This window comes from Cynoglossus semilaevis, chromosome 15 (assembly GCF_000523025.1).
Source record: "Cynoglossus semilaevis isolate Cse_v1.0 chromosome 15, Cse_v1.0, whole genome shotgun sequence".
NCBI lineage: Eukaryota > Metazoa > Chordata > Actinopteri > Pleuronectiformes > Cynoglossidae > Cynoglossus > Cynoglossus semilaevis.
Genome location: NC_024321.1, coordinates 6,402,049 through 6,416,304, shown reverse-complemented (window position 1 = coordinate 6,416,304; position 14,256 = coordinate 6,402,049). Strand labels below are relative to the sequence as shown.

The window sequence follows — 14,256 nt, the reverse complement described above, 5'->3', positions numbered from 1 at the left end:
ATGGAAAATGTACTTTTTGTTAGTAACTGTTTCCTTTATTTGCAGTTCAGATCAGTGACCATCTAAGGTCGTTTGAGCCGACACCATCAGACAACATCAGTGTTCATCAACAGTCAATGACATGACAGTAAGTACAGTAACTCTGTGTATGAAGGGGATGAAAGTTTACAGTAAACACGGCAAGTATTGATTTCATTCAAATGTTAAGGATTAAACCTAAATTGAAGGAGTAGGTTAGGTAATTTGTATGAGGTTTTATGTTGTTATGCTAACCTTTAGGATATGTTTTGAGATTCCATTTAAAGAAAACAGATGCTGCTAGCTAAACTGTATGTACAGTAGAGTGACTTTGTGTTTGAAACAACAAAAAGTAATTATCTAATACTCATGTAGTGAGGTGAAGATTTCAAACCGTGAGTTAGCCATTTGAAATTCCGAGCAATGTCTAATTGCCATTTCTTCTTGTCCTCAGGTGGTACAGGATGACGACAGTAGGACACCAGTGGAATGATATCTGGGCTCCACTTGATCAGTGCTACTTCAACCAACGCCACATTCTTCTGCCTACAGAAGGTTGTACTTGAGGGTTACGTTGTTATCAAGACCCACACAATTAAATTAAAAATGTATTTTGTTTCCATTGCACTTACATTTTACAGTTATCTTTTAAAAATAATGTTTCGTCTAAGTATATCGTACATTTGCAGATGTTATTTGCAGGTAAAACATGTTTCTTTTTGGGCCCATTTTAGTGTTTTTGCACTGTTATTGTATTTTGTAACATGTTGCATGTTAAAACTAGTTAATTAAAATGTAGCTTTTCTTATCAGATGTGGAACAGCTGGCAGGTCGGTGTATTTTTCATGAACAAATCTTGTTAATAGTTGGTGCAAAACAACTTGACAGCAAAGAAAAAAAACCACGGCAGAATCTGTAAACTGATATGGAGATGATTTATTAATGGTTCCTCATTGAGCAGATAAAGGTCTAAGGAAACACGTCTTTTATGTACACAAGATTTCATTCCTGTTTCGCCAGATGCTGTGGTGCCTCCAGTGTCAGACAGCAAACCTTGTTAAGCCTTCAGCAGAGCAGAGAGCAGTTTTTCCACTGCTGTTTTTCCATGCGGCCTTCTCTACATGGTTCTAAAAACCTGCAATAAAATATCACAGTAAGTGTGTCTCATAAACATTTAAAGGATGAGGTGGAATGCTGGCTCTGTACCTGTTATTTATAAAGAGGGACTCGATGAAGGAAGAGATACTACAGTAAAAGCTCTGAGGGGAGATATTTAAAGTCTAAAGAAAAAAAAAAGTAATTAAGTAGTAGTAATTATACTAGTTCTGCTTATATACACATACAGGTATCATGTAGTATTCTTTACTATAAATACACATTATACCAATTTAATTTAGAACAATAGTCTAACCTACTTCTACTAACAGACTAATCTACTAACATCCACTGTTCAGGTTTCCCAGATTCATTGACAGTGTGCTGCTACACATGTTTGTATTTTAATGTGTTTTACCTATTTGTGCATTTTTATTGTTGTTTTAATGCTGATGAAACTCCCAAGGGATTCAGAAACTATCACATGCATTTTCTTTTCACCCACTGGTTTCACAGTCCCAGTCGACAGCAGCTGTCAGCTGATCCTGTCAAACATTTTTGGTGTCCCCTGAAAAGAGCCAGTTAGGGAACGTAGCATGTATCGTGGCAGCAATTCATGAGTGTACGCTGTGTCATGATTACACATGTATTTGGTACAATAACTCTAAGACAAATAATTGGAATATTACAATTATGCTTTTATTGGTTTCACAACACTGTGCTGTTGCATCATAACATAACCTTTAATGTCATAACATTGTTGCAGCATGCCAGTCTTCACTTGTTTATTGCGTTTATTGTTTGAGTTCACCTTCACTTTGGTTATATTTTCTGACTGTACTCAGGAAATGGTTGGGCCTTCATATCGCTAAATATTAGTGACATCAACTTATGACATCCCTGGTGAAGACACGGCAGCATACCGAGCTAAATAACATCAAAAGATACACAGCTCTCTTGTGTCCGTTGTTGGTACCGAGTCGTTCCACACATTGGCCACCTGTGCGGGGAGACATTGTTGAAGGTAAATGTTAAAAGACAAATTATTAGTTTGCTCTACATTACTGGCACCACCAATGACCTCAGAAGAAGCCAATGTTGCACTACTTGCAACATGGGCTACCTTTTAATCTGAATGAAAAAAAAATTCTACTGGCCTCAGTCATGTCCCATTTTCATATCATACACACTATAAAGCATATAGCCTTATGTTTGCAACACAATTGCAAGTCAAAACTAGCAGAGTTGTGTAGCGTGGTTCACGTGGACATTCCATATTCTTGACATCAAACTAATTACTATCCTATAGTCATTGGTAGTACTTGTTCTTGTTAAGTGCAATCATTTCGTGTCACCCACCGGATCTTTAGCGACGGAAAAAGGTCTCCTTCTCTGTTGTACTTCATCTGAGTGATGGACCGTCCGTGGCCCTGCAGTAGGATGGGTTTCTGTACAGAAAAGCAATATTTGCAAGTTCATTTCAGATTTTCAAAAATGTGCATCAGCCCAGCTCAAACTCAAGTCAAAGGCGAATCCCCTATTTACCACGACAAGTCTATGTCCATTATTTAGGACGAAAAACTAACTGCGGATCATTTTAACTTCTAACAAAAGCTAACGTTAGCTGCCGAGAGACATATTGCTAGCGTAAATTGCACTAACGGTCTCGACCATACGACTACTATTTAAAAACCCACCTTTTAAATCAATCAGATGTAGCCACCGTGCCCAGTTTTTTGACTTGAACGCCAGCTGGAAGCCCAAACGCCTAACACTCGTGTCTCATGCTCCGGATCCGCAGCCGGAAATAAGGACCGTAACGTATTCCTATTTCCGTTATACAAACGTTCCAATATGGCACCCCCTGAAAAAAAGACAAAGCCGAAAGGGAAAAAGAAATGTTTCAATATCAGTGCGCCCCCTACCGCTGACATCCACATCCTTTTTTTAGTTGGTTTAGGCTCTTGGAACTTTTTCTTTAATAGAAAGAGCGTGCTCATTGGTGCAAATTTACAAAAATCATTTAAATACAAAATGCCAACTGATGCTTGACATTAAAAGCTAACTGTTGCCACCTTGTGGTTTGTCACTGACACACTATACAGGTTTATGTAAATGTCTACTGGTTCACATTTGAATTATTAAACAAGTAAATTTACCAGTACTCATTTTGCACAAGATCAATCTGATGATGATTCCTCTTGGAGGATATTAATAGCCATGCCAACAGGCTTCATTACAGCAGCATACTTGACCAAAAATGCTGGTGCAATGTATTTATGGTGCATTGTCAATATTAAACACACAAATAAATGAAAATAAAATATATTTTTTTAAGTAAGTAAGTTAAAAATAATTTTTTTGTCAACTTACATTTTTATTTTTAGTGTTGTGATTTGAGGTCAAACTTATCACAACATCTTTCCTCGGGTTAGATGTTGAGTTTTTGTATACTGAAAAAAATGTTTGTTTTGGAAGACACTGCATGATGTAACTGCTGTTTCTTACCGTTTGTAAACTGAACATGCTTTCAATATGAGTCCAGGGGTGTGCCTCCTCGTCTTCGTCTGCATTGCTGACCATTTATTCTGCCATTTTTTGCCATCTAAGACGGTGGATATTTTGACATACTATTTTCAGATGTTAGTTTTTAGCACAAATTATTCACTTAGCCGAATGTTTTGGGACATAAACTTGCATTTAAATGTATTTCTGGGACTTTTTAATTTTTTTTTTTTACATTTTTCCTGATAGTAAGACTATAGTCTTGCTTGCTAGTGGATATTCTCAGTCATCCAGCTCATCATAATAATCTCCAAACAGTTTTAAAGTAGGCAATTGGACTCACCTCAAGTGAGTTGAAGACATTATGTCTTCAGATTATAGTCTTTTTTGGCTCTTTGGTGATATTTTGACATATTCAGATTTTATTTTATTTTTTTGGAGTTTTTGGTGCAAATTTTTCACTTGGCAGCATGTTTTTAGGGCAGAATTTGGGCCAATTTTTTATAAATTATAAAAAAAATGTTTTCACAGTAGCAAAAACTCGTATTTAAATAAAATTATCCATTTCCTCCTTCAGTGCCCGCATCATAATGTATAAAATTCTATTATGAAATAACTCTTTTAGACTTATTTCACCAATTTTATATTTATTTCAAAAAATACAAAACAAGGAAAATACATTTATGTACACAAAGGCTATTCAAATAGATTATTTAGTGAACAAAATATGTACAGCTCGTTGTGGAAAAAGTGGAAAAACAAATCCTATCTGGTCCTTTTGTCTTTGATGGTGTAGTGAAGCACTAAAGGCTGCGCCTAGGAGGGAGAAACAGAGTGATAGTGATATTTGTTAGCTTTCCATTTGTGACATTTAAGGTCTAGTAATGTTTAAAATAATCTTTTTGAAAGAATGAAGAGTCACATTTGCCAGGAAACTCTCTCAGTGAACTATTTTCTGAGTAGCGAAGGCCAAAATTGAGTCATGTGTGAGGAATGTTTGACATGTGTTGGCAGTGGCTGACGCTGGCTGTACTGTACCTTGCCAAACCAGTGAGAGAGCCATAACCGTTTCATGGTCATGTGATCGGGCAGCGACTCGTTATTGAACAACATCTGGACCTGGATGAGGAGAGACCACACACACAGAAACACAGACAGATCAGGTGAAATCATATCATTTTTAATGCAGTGTGAACAGAAAGCAACAGAAACCTCCCTGATACTGCTACCTGCTTAAAACCATTAAAACCTAGGAACACAGAAGAGCCAGCTCCTCAGGGCAGGACTCAGCAGACAAAAATACTACTCCGTCCAGTTGCCTTCGATGTAACTATTTTTGGATTAAATGACCTGGATGACTGAGAACCTACACAGACAGTAGTATACTAAGATATTTTTGATTTTTGTGATAATTAGGTTACTTGCTGAGGGCAAGTAACTTAAACCAAAGTTCTGGCAGATAAAAACATTTCTGCCTTCAGGATAATCACTCACCTGATGTTTTTCCACGTTTAGACGATGACAAAGAACTTTCCGTAGGTGTCTTACTTCGGCCCGGACAGAACAGCGAACAAACTTTTGCTGTTGGAACAAAGTTTAAAAAAAAAAACATGGTGATTTCTTGATGCAGCAACATGTTTTAAATTTTCGGAATTTCAAACAAAAAGGGTCATTGCTATGTAATTTAAGACAAATGATGGCAATTTTATTTACTTTTGAAAATAATTTATTATGAAAAATCTTTCAGAAACTTATAATTGAAGGAACAGAATGTTACTTTGGTACAAAAAGTATTTTTTTCACAATTTTAAGCATTAAAAAATTTATTTTAATTGTACTTTAAGGCAATTCAGTGCAATTTCATTCATTTTTGAGAAACTTTTTGAAGACTTTTTCAGAAACGTATTAGTATACTGTGTTGCTTGTGAGCACAGGTTGTCATTTAAAAAAAAAAAATCAGAACAATATTGGGGACATATAATATAAGGATATACATTTACTTAGAAAGCAAGGAACTGTGGAAAACCAGGGTGGCTGCTCATTATGTCAACTTAACCTGTGTCAATAATTTAAACTAGTGGAGAAATCTGGCTCTGCTTTGAGTTCCGACTCAGATTTCTGCTCCCGGAGTATAGTTGAAGTGGAAAACAGGGCAGACTCAGTCAACAAATATCACTTCAGCTTTACTTGTAACTAGAACAGAACTTGTTGCCTGTAGTTATTAGTTTGAGTTTAAGCTGTAAATGTTTACACACTCTCAAGCCCATAAAAAGCCAGCATTATAACGAGGAAACAGCTGATTCAGGATGTGGCTTTCTCCTGTTACAATTTAGTTTTACTACCAAACAGAAACTCCTGTTTCTCCTGAACCTCTTCCTGTCTCAGTTGACTTATTACACACTGTTAAGCCATTCAGCTAAATTTCCTTCCCCCTCATTCCCAGCACAAGACAGTATTTCTTCTGTGGCCCAGACAGAAATATCATTTACCAAATTTCCACTTCTGTTAGGAGCGTGAAGGACGAATGGTCATGCTGCATGTCTAATCGGCATCAGAGAATAACATGCAACAAAAGGTCAAGGGTTAAAATCCTGAACCGTGCGAGGACACAGCTCACCCCAGAAAACTGAACTCAACGTTTATGTTCAGACAGTTTGAATGTGAAGGTTACTGAATGTCAGTTAATCTACTTTTCACACAGTGGGGAAAATGACTAGTTAGAGCTTGAAAAATGTAGGCCTGTAGACATGTTTTGTTTTCACACAGCCATGAAATCTAGAGTACTGGGAATGTGAGCAAAAACAATAGGTAATCGTTATTTCTTACCTGTAGAGTAAGTTTTGACTTGTCTTTCCCTGCAAATGATGAACTGGAAAATAAAATAATTAGATAAAAATAAATAAATAAGGAGATAGCAGTGAAAACAACACCGTTTGGACACATTTGTGTGTCACACTGATGAGATCAATTTACAACAGTCTCCTCACCTTAGTCTTTCTAAACATAGTGAAACCTGCTCATCGTATCTGTAGAAATGGGCTTTGGAATGGTCAAAACTTGTGTACGGTAAACCTGTAGCATCTGGTACTGCATCTGGAGGAGCACAAAAATTAAGGATCAAAACACTTTTCCAGGGAATTTTCAAGCACTTTTAAGTGTGACGTTGTAGTTTTCAAACAAAAAAAATCTATTGGATCTCAATATTGCATCTTATAACAGAGAAGAAAATACAAGAAAAGCAACAGAGATACATTACAGTAAATTAGAAAAAACAGCAGGAACAATCAATCATTGCAGAAATTTTAACAACTAAGTATATTTTGTTGTACACGTAGAACTAAAACAATTCTCCAGAATTATCTGAAACACAATCTACTGTAACACTTACCATCACCTGCTGGTTGAATTACTCTCTCTAGACCACGAGACTGATAAAATTCTTTTATTCTTTTATCTTCACCTGTTGAACAGAAAGAAAGAAAAATGTAGACATTGTGTAAATAAGTAAACACATCTCATTGTCAGAGACCAATCAAATCAGGTTGAAATGGTTTGAAAAGCCCCAAGAGCTGTTTTGACATACTTTCTTGAAGTCCAGGCACCAGTTTGTAGACAATGTCTTGCATGACTCGGTCCAGTTTGAGGTTGAGTAGCGGCTGCGTCTCGTGGATTTTGATGTTGCACATCGGACAATATTTGCTGGTCTGCAGGTACTTCACAATACAACTCTTACAGACTACAGCAACACCAGAAAGACATTGTATTCATTATTATGTTTAGAAGAATAAGAAAAAAAAAACGAAATAATTAAGTTGTGGTGAAACTTACATGTGTGCAAACACTCTGTTATTGTTGTGGCATCTATGAAATAACCTGCACAGAGATAACAGACGATGTGTTCGTTTAGGTCCTTGATTTTCAACTTGACCTCCTCCTGGAAGAATAGACAGAGAGATGATTTGAAAATATGACAGATCTGAAATTACAGATAACTAATTCATAAGGTCAGAGTTTAGACGAATTGTTTACGTAAATTGTCAAAAAAAGAGAAAGAAATCAATATTATGCATCTCCCGACCCCTGGTGGCCAGACACCGCAATCAGAGGTTTTTTAAATTAAGAATTCTCAGGTATTGTGGATTTCAATATTACATTTTAGCTAATTCTTTTTATTTATACATCCTTTGTCTATTGTTTAATAATTTGCAGACAATTATTCCTAACATGGGTTTGGATTTGTCATAATTAAAAAGTGTATGTTTTTGTCATTTATAATCACAACGTCTGGATCTATCAGAAGACACCGGTAGTGCTCCGACTCCTGTCACGCTTTTTCCCTCTTTATTCAGTTTCATATCATTTTAGGTGCAAAAACTGCAGGAGGCAGCAGGAGCGAAACCGAGAAACAAAGGATCAGCAGTTGGCAGCTCCATCAACAGGCTCCGCAGCCAAGAATAACTCGAGACACTTAAGCGCACTGAGGTGTTCTGCTGTTTAACACAGCACTGACAGCAGAGTTTTACTCAGACTACATCTACATTCCACCAAACACACTGCTTCTCTTCCACACCAAGCTGGGTTTAGTTGTTGTCGACATTTGTAAATGACAAACACTTATATAGCACCAATGGATGGAACATCCAAATCTCTGAAAGACAAAAGTCTGAGTTGGTTAACCTAACAACAAACATGAAACTTTATCAAATCAAAAGCTACACATGTACGTGTATTACGCAATGTATATGTCTGACACCCTGCAGAGAGGTTTTATTGCCCCGTGATGACGAGTCTTTCTGCAGGTTGCACCACTGAGCGCCTGGTCCCGACCTTTGACATCTGCGAGTAACTAGGACACTGAAAACGGGGCGGTCGAAACTACAATCATAAGATAGTTTAAAAATGACAAAAATAAGTCGATTAAATGTTGTTTACGAGAGAGGAAGTGAGCGTTAACAAGCCAACTGCGGAGAACAACGTGGTGCCGTTGCTGCGGAGAACACCTGGGTGCCGTTGTTCTCGTAAACCCAGCCAAGAGCGGGTACTTCACTTCACAGCGCACCCAGAGAGAACAGGCAGAGACCGCAGCTGTTAGTGCTGCTGCCTGCGAAAGTAGAGCGATAACTGCTCATGAGACCTAAAATACTCAAACGAGTACAGTTAATAAACTAAATCTGACACTTTGTTCACGGGATTCGGGCACGCTGGGGGTAGAACAACACGAGTGGACACCCCCACTCTGGTTCCCCCTTCACGCATGCTCACACTCGGCTCTCTTCAGCATCGCACTCCCCTCTTTCGCTCCATCAGCTCCGCGGACAAGACAACCATCTCCCGGCAATACGCGCCTCCAGCCCGGCTCTGCAGCGGTCCGAATCCCCGCTCGCCTCCGCCACAGTGCCGACGAGCTGTAACTACACGACTGCTTACCTCGTTCCTCAGCGGGTCCAGTTTGTAGACGGACTGTAGCTGATTTCGTAGCCGCATCGCTATCGCCATCGGACCTTGATCCGCCATCTTTGGGAATTATGCTCACTTCCGGGTACACCGGATGTGTCATTTTTAATCAAGCTGGATAAGGAAACCCCGTCAAATAAGTCAAACAAACAAATTAGTAATTATTCATATTGTAAAAAGTTAATATGACTATTTTTTACCCATTCATTCATTAAATTCCCATTCCATATTCTTTAACTGCATAATTCTGAAGAACAATGACAAGTTTAATTTCTAAACAGATAAAAAATATATAATACATTTTTCTTAATTTTCCTGTATAAGTGTAAGGTATCAATTAATTTATAATTTACATGTTTATATACCATATAGTTCATATCATTGTAATTATTCATGTTCAGTTAATATACAATAATAAAACAGGGGCAATATTAGTTTCAATTTGTTGGTTGTTGTGTTTGTTGCATTTTAATGTTGAGATAGCAAAAGTGTCTTTATTTACCGTAACACTGTAGGTGTAATGTTCAGTCTAGCGATTTGATCCTTTTTTTTTTTTTTTACAGGAAAAATATTCATGCAACAATAGAATTGTTAAGTTGTAGGCTATTCTATCGTATTCCATTCAGTCACTTCGTTCCACTTTAAGCTATTTCTTTGCCAACTTTTAATTACTTTTGTGGTTTACCACAATTAATTTTCTTTTAAAGCACACAGGCCCGTCTTACCTCGTATTTTGGTATATACCTTGACCAATAGAGGGCACTGCAGTCACACACTTCATTGGGCTGTCAGTAGCGTCGGATTGCCTTTAATATTTATTAAATGTCGTGAAGAAATACCATTGAGTAAATAATGTATTCAAGGGTTTAACGTTGTAATTGAGAAGAAAAATGTAATTTAACTAATGTGTTGACGATAGCTCTCAAAGGCAGAGCAGGCCCCCGAGTCAGCCTTAAATAACATAAAAACAATGACCTCATGTCTAAAGGTGCTTTTATCATCTGTTTAATTTTCATGTTTGTTTAACTACACTCGCACACCAGTTTATGACAGGATCATGTGGGTTACAGAATATACACTTCCTAATTATACCTAAGGAGCCTCTTGACATGGTTGACAGATGTATTTGGCACAGACCCAGATTAAAGTGAGTTAAGACACAAACATACCCAAAGGTGTTCGCAGATAAAGGGCCAAGTGTGGGAAAAACACTGTTCAAGCAACCACAAGCCACACAGAGAGTGCGGTGGGTCCCTGTAACCTGAGTCCCCCTTAAAATCCCAGGACCTACAGTACACAGAGAGGCCAGGCTGGCTGCATGCACTCCAATTAGATCTGCTAAATTATGTCTGACACTGTGATGTGCTGCTCATAACACAAACACACACTCCCTAAGCATGTTGCACCACACAAGAAAATTGAAATTTGATATTCTTGTAAGGTTTTTAAATAGGCAATTCTGATGTTCTGAGGTTTGCTGAATATGTGCAGGAATGTGTAAAGTCTGGCCTGGGGACTGTTTGTGGCACTTGAATGGATTTTATCTGGTCTTTCTTAAAATGTGTTTATTTTTTATTGGCGCTTTGGCCCACAGGCCATGTCTCTGTCATTGGTATGGAACCCCAGGGTTCACCTCCTGGGCAAGATCGGATCCCGGTTAGGGCGATTGTACCTTCTAGTGGACTCACCATCCACAGGAAGGTTCAGGGGGGTTTGTACAGTGTGGTGTGATTTGGGTGGCGGTCATGGAGATTGCTGCCCCTGTGACCTGGTAATGGATAAGCAGATGAAAATGGATGGACATTGACACATCTGTGCTGTTCCACAGACTTTTGTTCCTTCACCTTTTTATGCATTCATGGCGAAGTTGCGACTTTCCAACTGCTCTTTGACCTAAAAGGCAAAAATGAAGTTATCTTCTAGATTTGGCCAACAATTTCCTACTATTTTATTTCTCTGTAACTTCAATAGGTTACCAGTTATAGTTGTGGTATATTTTTAGATGTTAAGACTCCTTCTTGGCTATTTAGTTACTGTCATACATCTTTATTTTTTGGTATTTTTAAGCAGTTTTCTGTCAGGTCTGTCTGCTACCCTTTTCCTGCTGTCTGCTGTGTGGGGTAATCTGTGTGATCACACTCACCTGTGTCTGTAATTAGCCTCACTTGTGTCACCTGGTGCTCCCTGTGTATACATACCTCTCTCTCTCACTCTGGCCAGTGGGATCATTGTGATTGGGATTGATTCAGTGTGTAAGTAAGTGACTGTGTTGTGTATTGCATCTGGTTAATGGTGTAGCTGTTCTTTGTCTAGTCTGTTCCTCTGCTCTGTAAAGTTCCTAGTTTGTCCTGTTCTTGTGTAGAAGTGAGTTTTTGTTGTTTTTGCTCTTTGAAATAAACTATCTGCACCAGTATTGCATTTGGGTCCTGCCTTCTTCCTGCAATGTCGATGCTCTCACGTGACATTTTCAATTTTCTATTTTGCATTTTTAGCTATTGGTTTATTTATATTATTTGGTTGTATGTTTTTTAAGGAAATTGCATTAAAATGCTTAAAAATGTCATTGTTATAATGTGTAAGTAACATACTGATGCATGCTAAATTGTAGCAGTCATCAAAATCCCACATAGGTTGTTAAAATAGTGCTAATCTGAGTTTAATTGGCTTTGTCGCTGTGATGATGGCTGTTACCCTTCACTGTCAATGCTGTTTTTAATGCTGTTCAAGTCCTTAGACAATCGAGGTGGTTGAATGAGGATTTTTTTTTTTTTTTTTTTTGTCAACAGCAGCTTTCGAGGAGCTCTTGAGAAGAGCTCTGAAGCTGCGGCCACTGTGGCCAACAGTCGAAGACTGTGGTTGGACTGGGCAGCTCCCAGACCTAAGTATGTGTAGCTATGTGTGAATATGCAGCATGGTGGTGGTGTGTGGCCTCAGCATCAACAGAACTGCAGATAATCATGTGGCTTGTGTGTCTGGGATATGTTTATTTAAAATAATCTTTAGCTTGTATTATGCTATGAAGAAAGATGTCACACAGTTGGGGTTCTAGAAACCATTTGTTTTTCCCAAAATATAATCACAATTATCCAATTACTGGGAGAATGAAAAGCAATAGGTTTGTGGAAAATGTGATTTCTAAATTGGTGCAGAAAAAGAAAATTCCTGGTTGTGGCTGAGCTGCAGACTGAATGAAGGTCTACCCTGTTTCGACAGGTCGTCTCATTGGTATTACATGAGGAGGTCTCCTTGATCCCTCCCCAGAGGGCTTCCAACCTGCAGGACCACCCAAAAGCTGCCATGCGAAACAAAGACTCACCCTTCATTCATTCTTTTGTGATTTCCCAGTGTAACGGAATGACTGGCAAGTTTTGTCTAATTCCTACCACCTCAGTGGGTCTGCAGCAGCAGAATGTGAGAGCCATTCATTGAGAAAGTTAATTCTGCCATGAAAGCTTTGTGTATTGGCTGTAATTAGGATTCATAATTGATGTAGAATTTTTTGAACAAATGACTAATATAGTATATGATAATAAAGTAACTCATAACACTAGTGGTTATACTGAATGAGCATGTTCAAAATTTCTTGTGTTGCTTTTGATTCAACCTAGTTTATTACTTTGGACTATTTTGGCCTAACCTTTAGTTTTCTACAACAATTTTTATTCTATTTTTCCTTTCTGTAACTCACTTTATGGTATTTTAGCATATGTTCATGTTATCTTGTAGTTTCTTTTATGTACTGCTAACTTTTAGTGTGTTTCTGGCCTAAATTATATGTAGCATTGGCTCTTTGTCTAAATTAAATTTTTTTTTTCAGTATTGTATGTTTCTTTGAGATCAATAATAATAATAATTTACTACAGGGTTTTTTTTTTTGGTAACCAGAAGTCTCTTGTTTTAACTGTGGGGGGAAAAAAGCTGGAGAAAAGGAAACTTTTGTCGTCAGGTTTGTTAAATGCTTTATAAAAGCATAAAAGTTGGCACAGTTTTACCAGGGATTTACTTATATTGTTAAAGAAATAGTTATCCGGGGTCCCGGCCCCAGATAAGTGGTTGATGATGGATGGATGGATGGTTAATAAAATACAACACATTTATATAGTACTTAACTGTAGACTTGTGTATCGTAGCACGGACAGCTAGCAATAACCTACCGCCCCTCAGAAATGTTTGAACACCCCTGTTTTAAACTGGTTTTACCTGGTGTAGGAACAACACAACTTTCTGCTGCACATAATTCTGTCATGTTGCCTTTTCATTCATACATCTGACAGAAAACTTGTAAAGCCCTGGGCTGTATTTTCTGTTCCAACGAAAAGACAAGTGCTTACGAACGCGGTCTGAAACCGACGTTGTTGAATTGAATAGAAATTATAGGAGATGCATAAAAGCACACATGATATAATTTAATTCTTGGCAGCGGCTTATGAGCTTGAAGAGCCGTCGCGATCGGTCTCGCTTCATAGTCAGGCCTTGTGCCCTCTGTCGTTTCCTCGCGTAGCGTCTTATCTGCAGGGTCTGCGAGGTCACTGCTTATCTGATTGACAGTTGTGCTTTGACTCCACACAATATCCAAATAACCTGAGGGCCTGGAGGTGCGGCAGGACCACTCCGCTGCACAATCCAGAGGGTGGGAAAGTACGAGAATGAGAAAAGGGAAAAAGAGCCGGTGGCGAGGGAGAGGATGAAAAGTCAGATCCTTTAATTTATTGTCATCTCTTCACGTCAAAAGTCATGGACCATAGATCCACAATTTTCATCTAAGTGTCTGTAGATTTGCCAATTTTATTTCTTCTGTCTTTCACTTGCCTATTAGACATAATTAGTTTATCTTGTGGATCAAACACCTGCCAGGAATAAAAGACAGGTACAGTACAAAGCATCGGGGTATTATTATTACTTTTCTGTTATTGAGTTAAAGACAAGGGAATTTCACAGACATTTTCTCCATCTGTCTGTCCTTATTTAGTTGGATGTTAACTGTTACCCCACCTAATCAAATCATGCATGAGGAAACTCCTTCTGGGTAAAATGACTATGAATCATTTGGAAACTCGCACAACCGATAGATAAATAGATAGAGACCCTGTTTAACACTGTCCTGGACGGACTGTGCCAAAACAACCAAACAACCACCCTGCTACTAGAATCTGTGTGGTGCAGTCATGCCAAAAAAGAGGCCCC

The 14,256-nt window shown here is 38.2% G+C and overlaps 1 protein-coding gene and 1 long non-coding RNA gene across 11 annotated transcripts in view; one reads left to right on the top strand and one right to left on the bottom strand.

The window, feature by feature from the left end:
- LOC103390707 (uncharacterized) overlaps positions 1–13,462 on the top strand; it is a 14,295-nt gene extending 833 nt beyond the window's left edge. The window contains exons 2-4 of one of the 4 annotated variants that reach the window (XR_522719.3): positions 46–127; positions 473–1,171; positions 12,286–13,462. This is a non-coding gene — a long non-coding RNA (uncharacterized LOC103390707). Of the gene's footprint in view, positions 1–45; positions 128–472; positions 1,443–4,632; positions 5,107–7,983; positions 8,597–12,285 lie in introns of those variants that run through there. The other 3 variants (XR_001761213.2, XR_003051966.1, XR_003051965.1) reach the window with 3 other exon arrangements.
- pcgf1 (polycomb group ring finger 1) lies at positions 940–10,724 on the bottom strand. Of its 7 annotated transcripts, none has more exons than XM_025063148.1 (14): positions 9,046–10,721; positions 7,447–7,552; positions 7,202–7,354; positions 7,007–7,078; positions 6,606–6,711; positions 6,445–6,487; positions 5,113–5,199; positions 4,657–4,737; positions 2,811–4,434; positions 2,473–2,561; positions 2,062–2,113; positions 1,532–1,681; positions 1,225–1,298; positions 940–1,153 (listed from the first exon to the last, which is right to left on the bottom strand). In XM_025063148.1, exons 1-9 carry the CDS (start codon positions 9,130–9,132, stop codon positions 4,384–4,386), a joined length of 786 nt encoding a protein of 261 aa, XP_024918916.1. In that variant the 5' UTR covers positions 9,133–10,721; the 3' UTR covers positions 940–1,153; positions 1,225–1,298; positions 1,532–1,681; positions 2,062–2,113; positions 2,473–2,561; positions 2,811–4,383. The 7 variants fall into 7 exon arrangements, with proteins under 7 accessions (XP_024918916.1, XP_024918918.1, XP_024918914.1 ...); XM_025063150.1 differs by having other exon boundaries at positions 1,619–1,681; XM_025063146.1 differs by having other exon boundaries at positions 1,225–1,681.
- Positions 13,463–14,256: the final 794 nt, after the last annotated feature.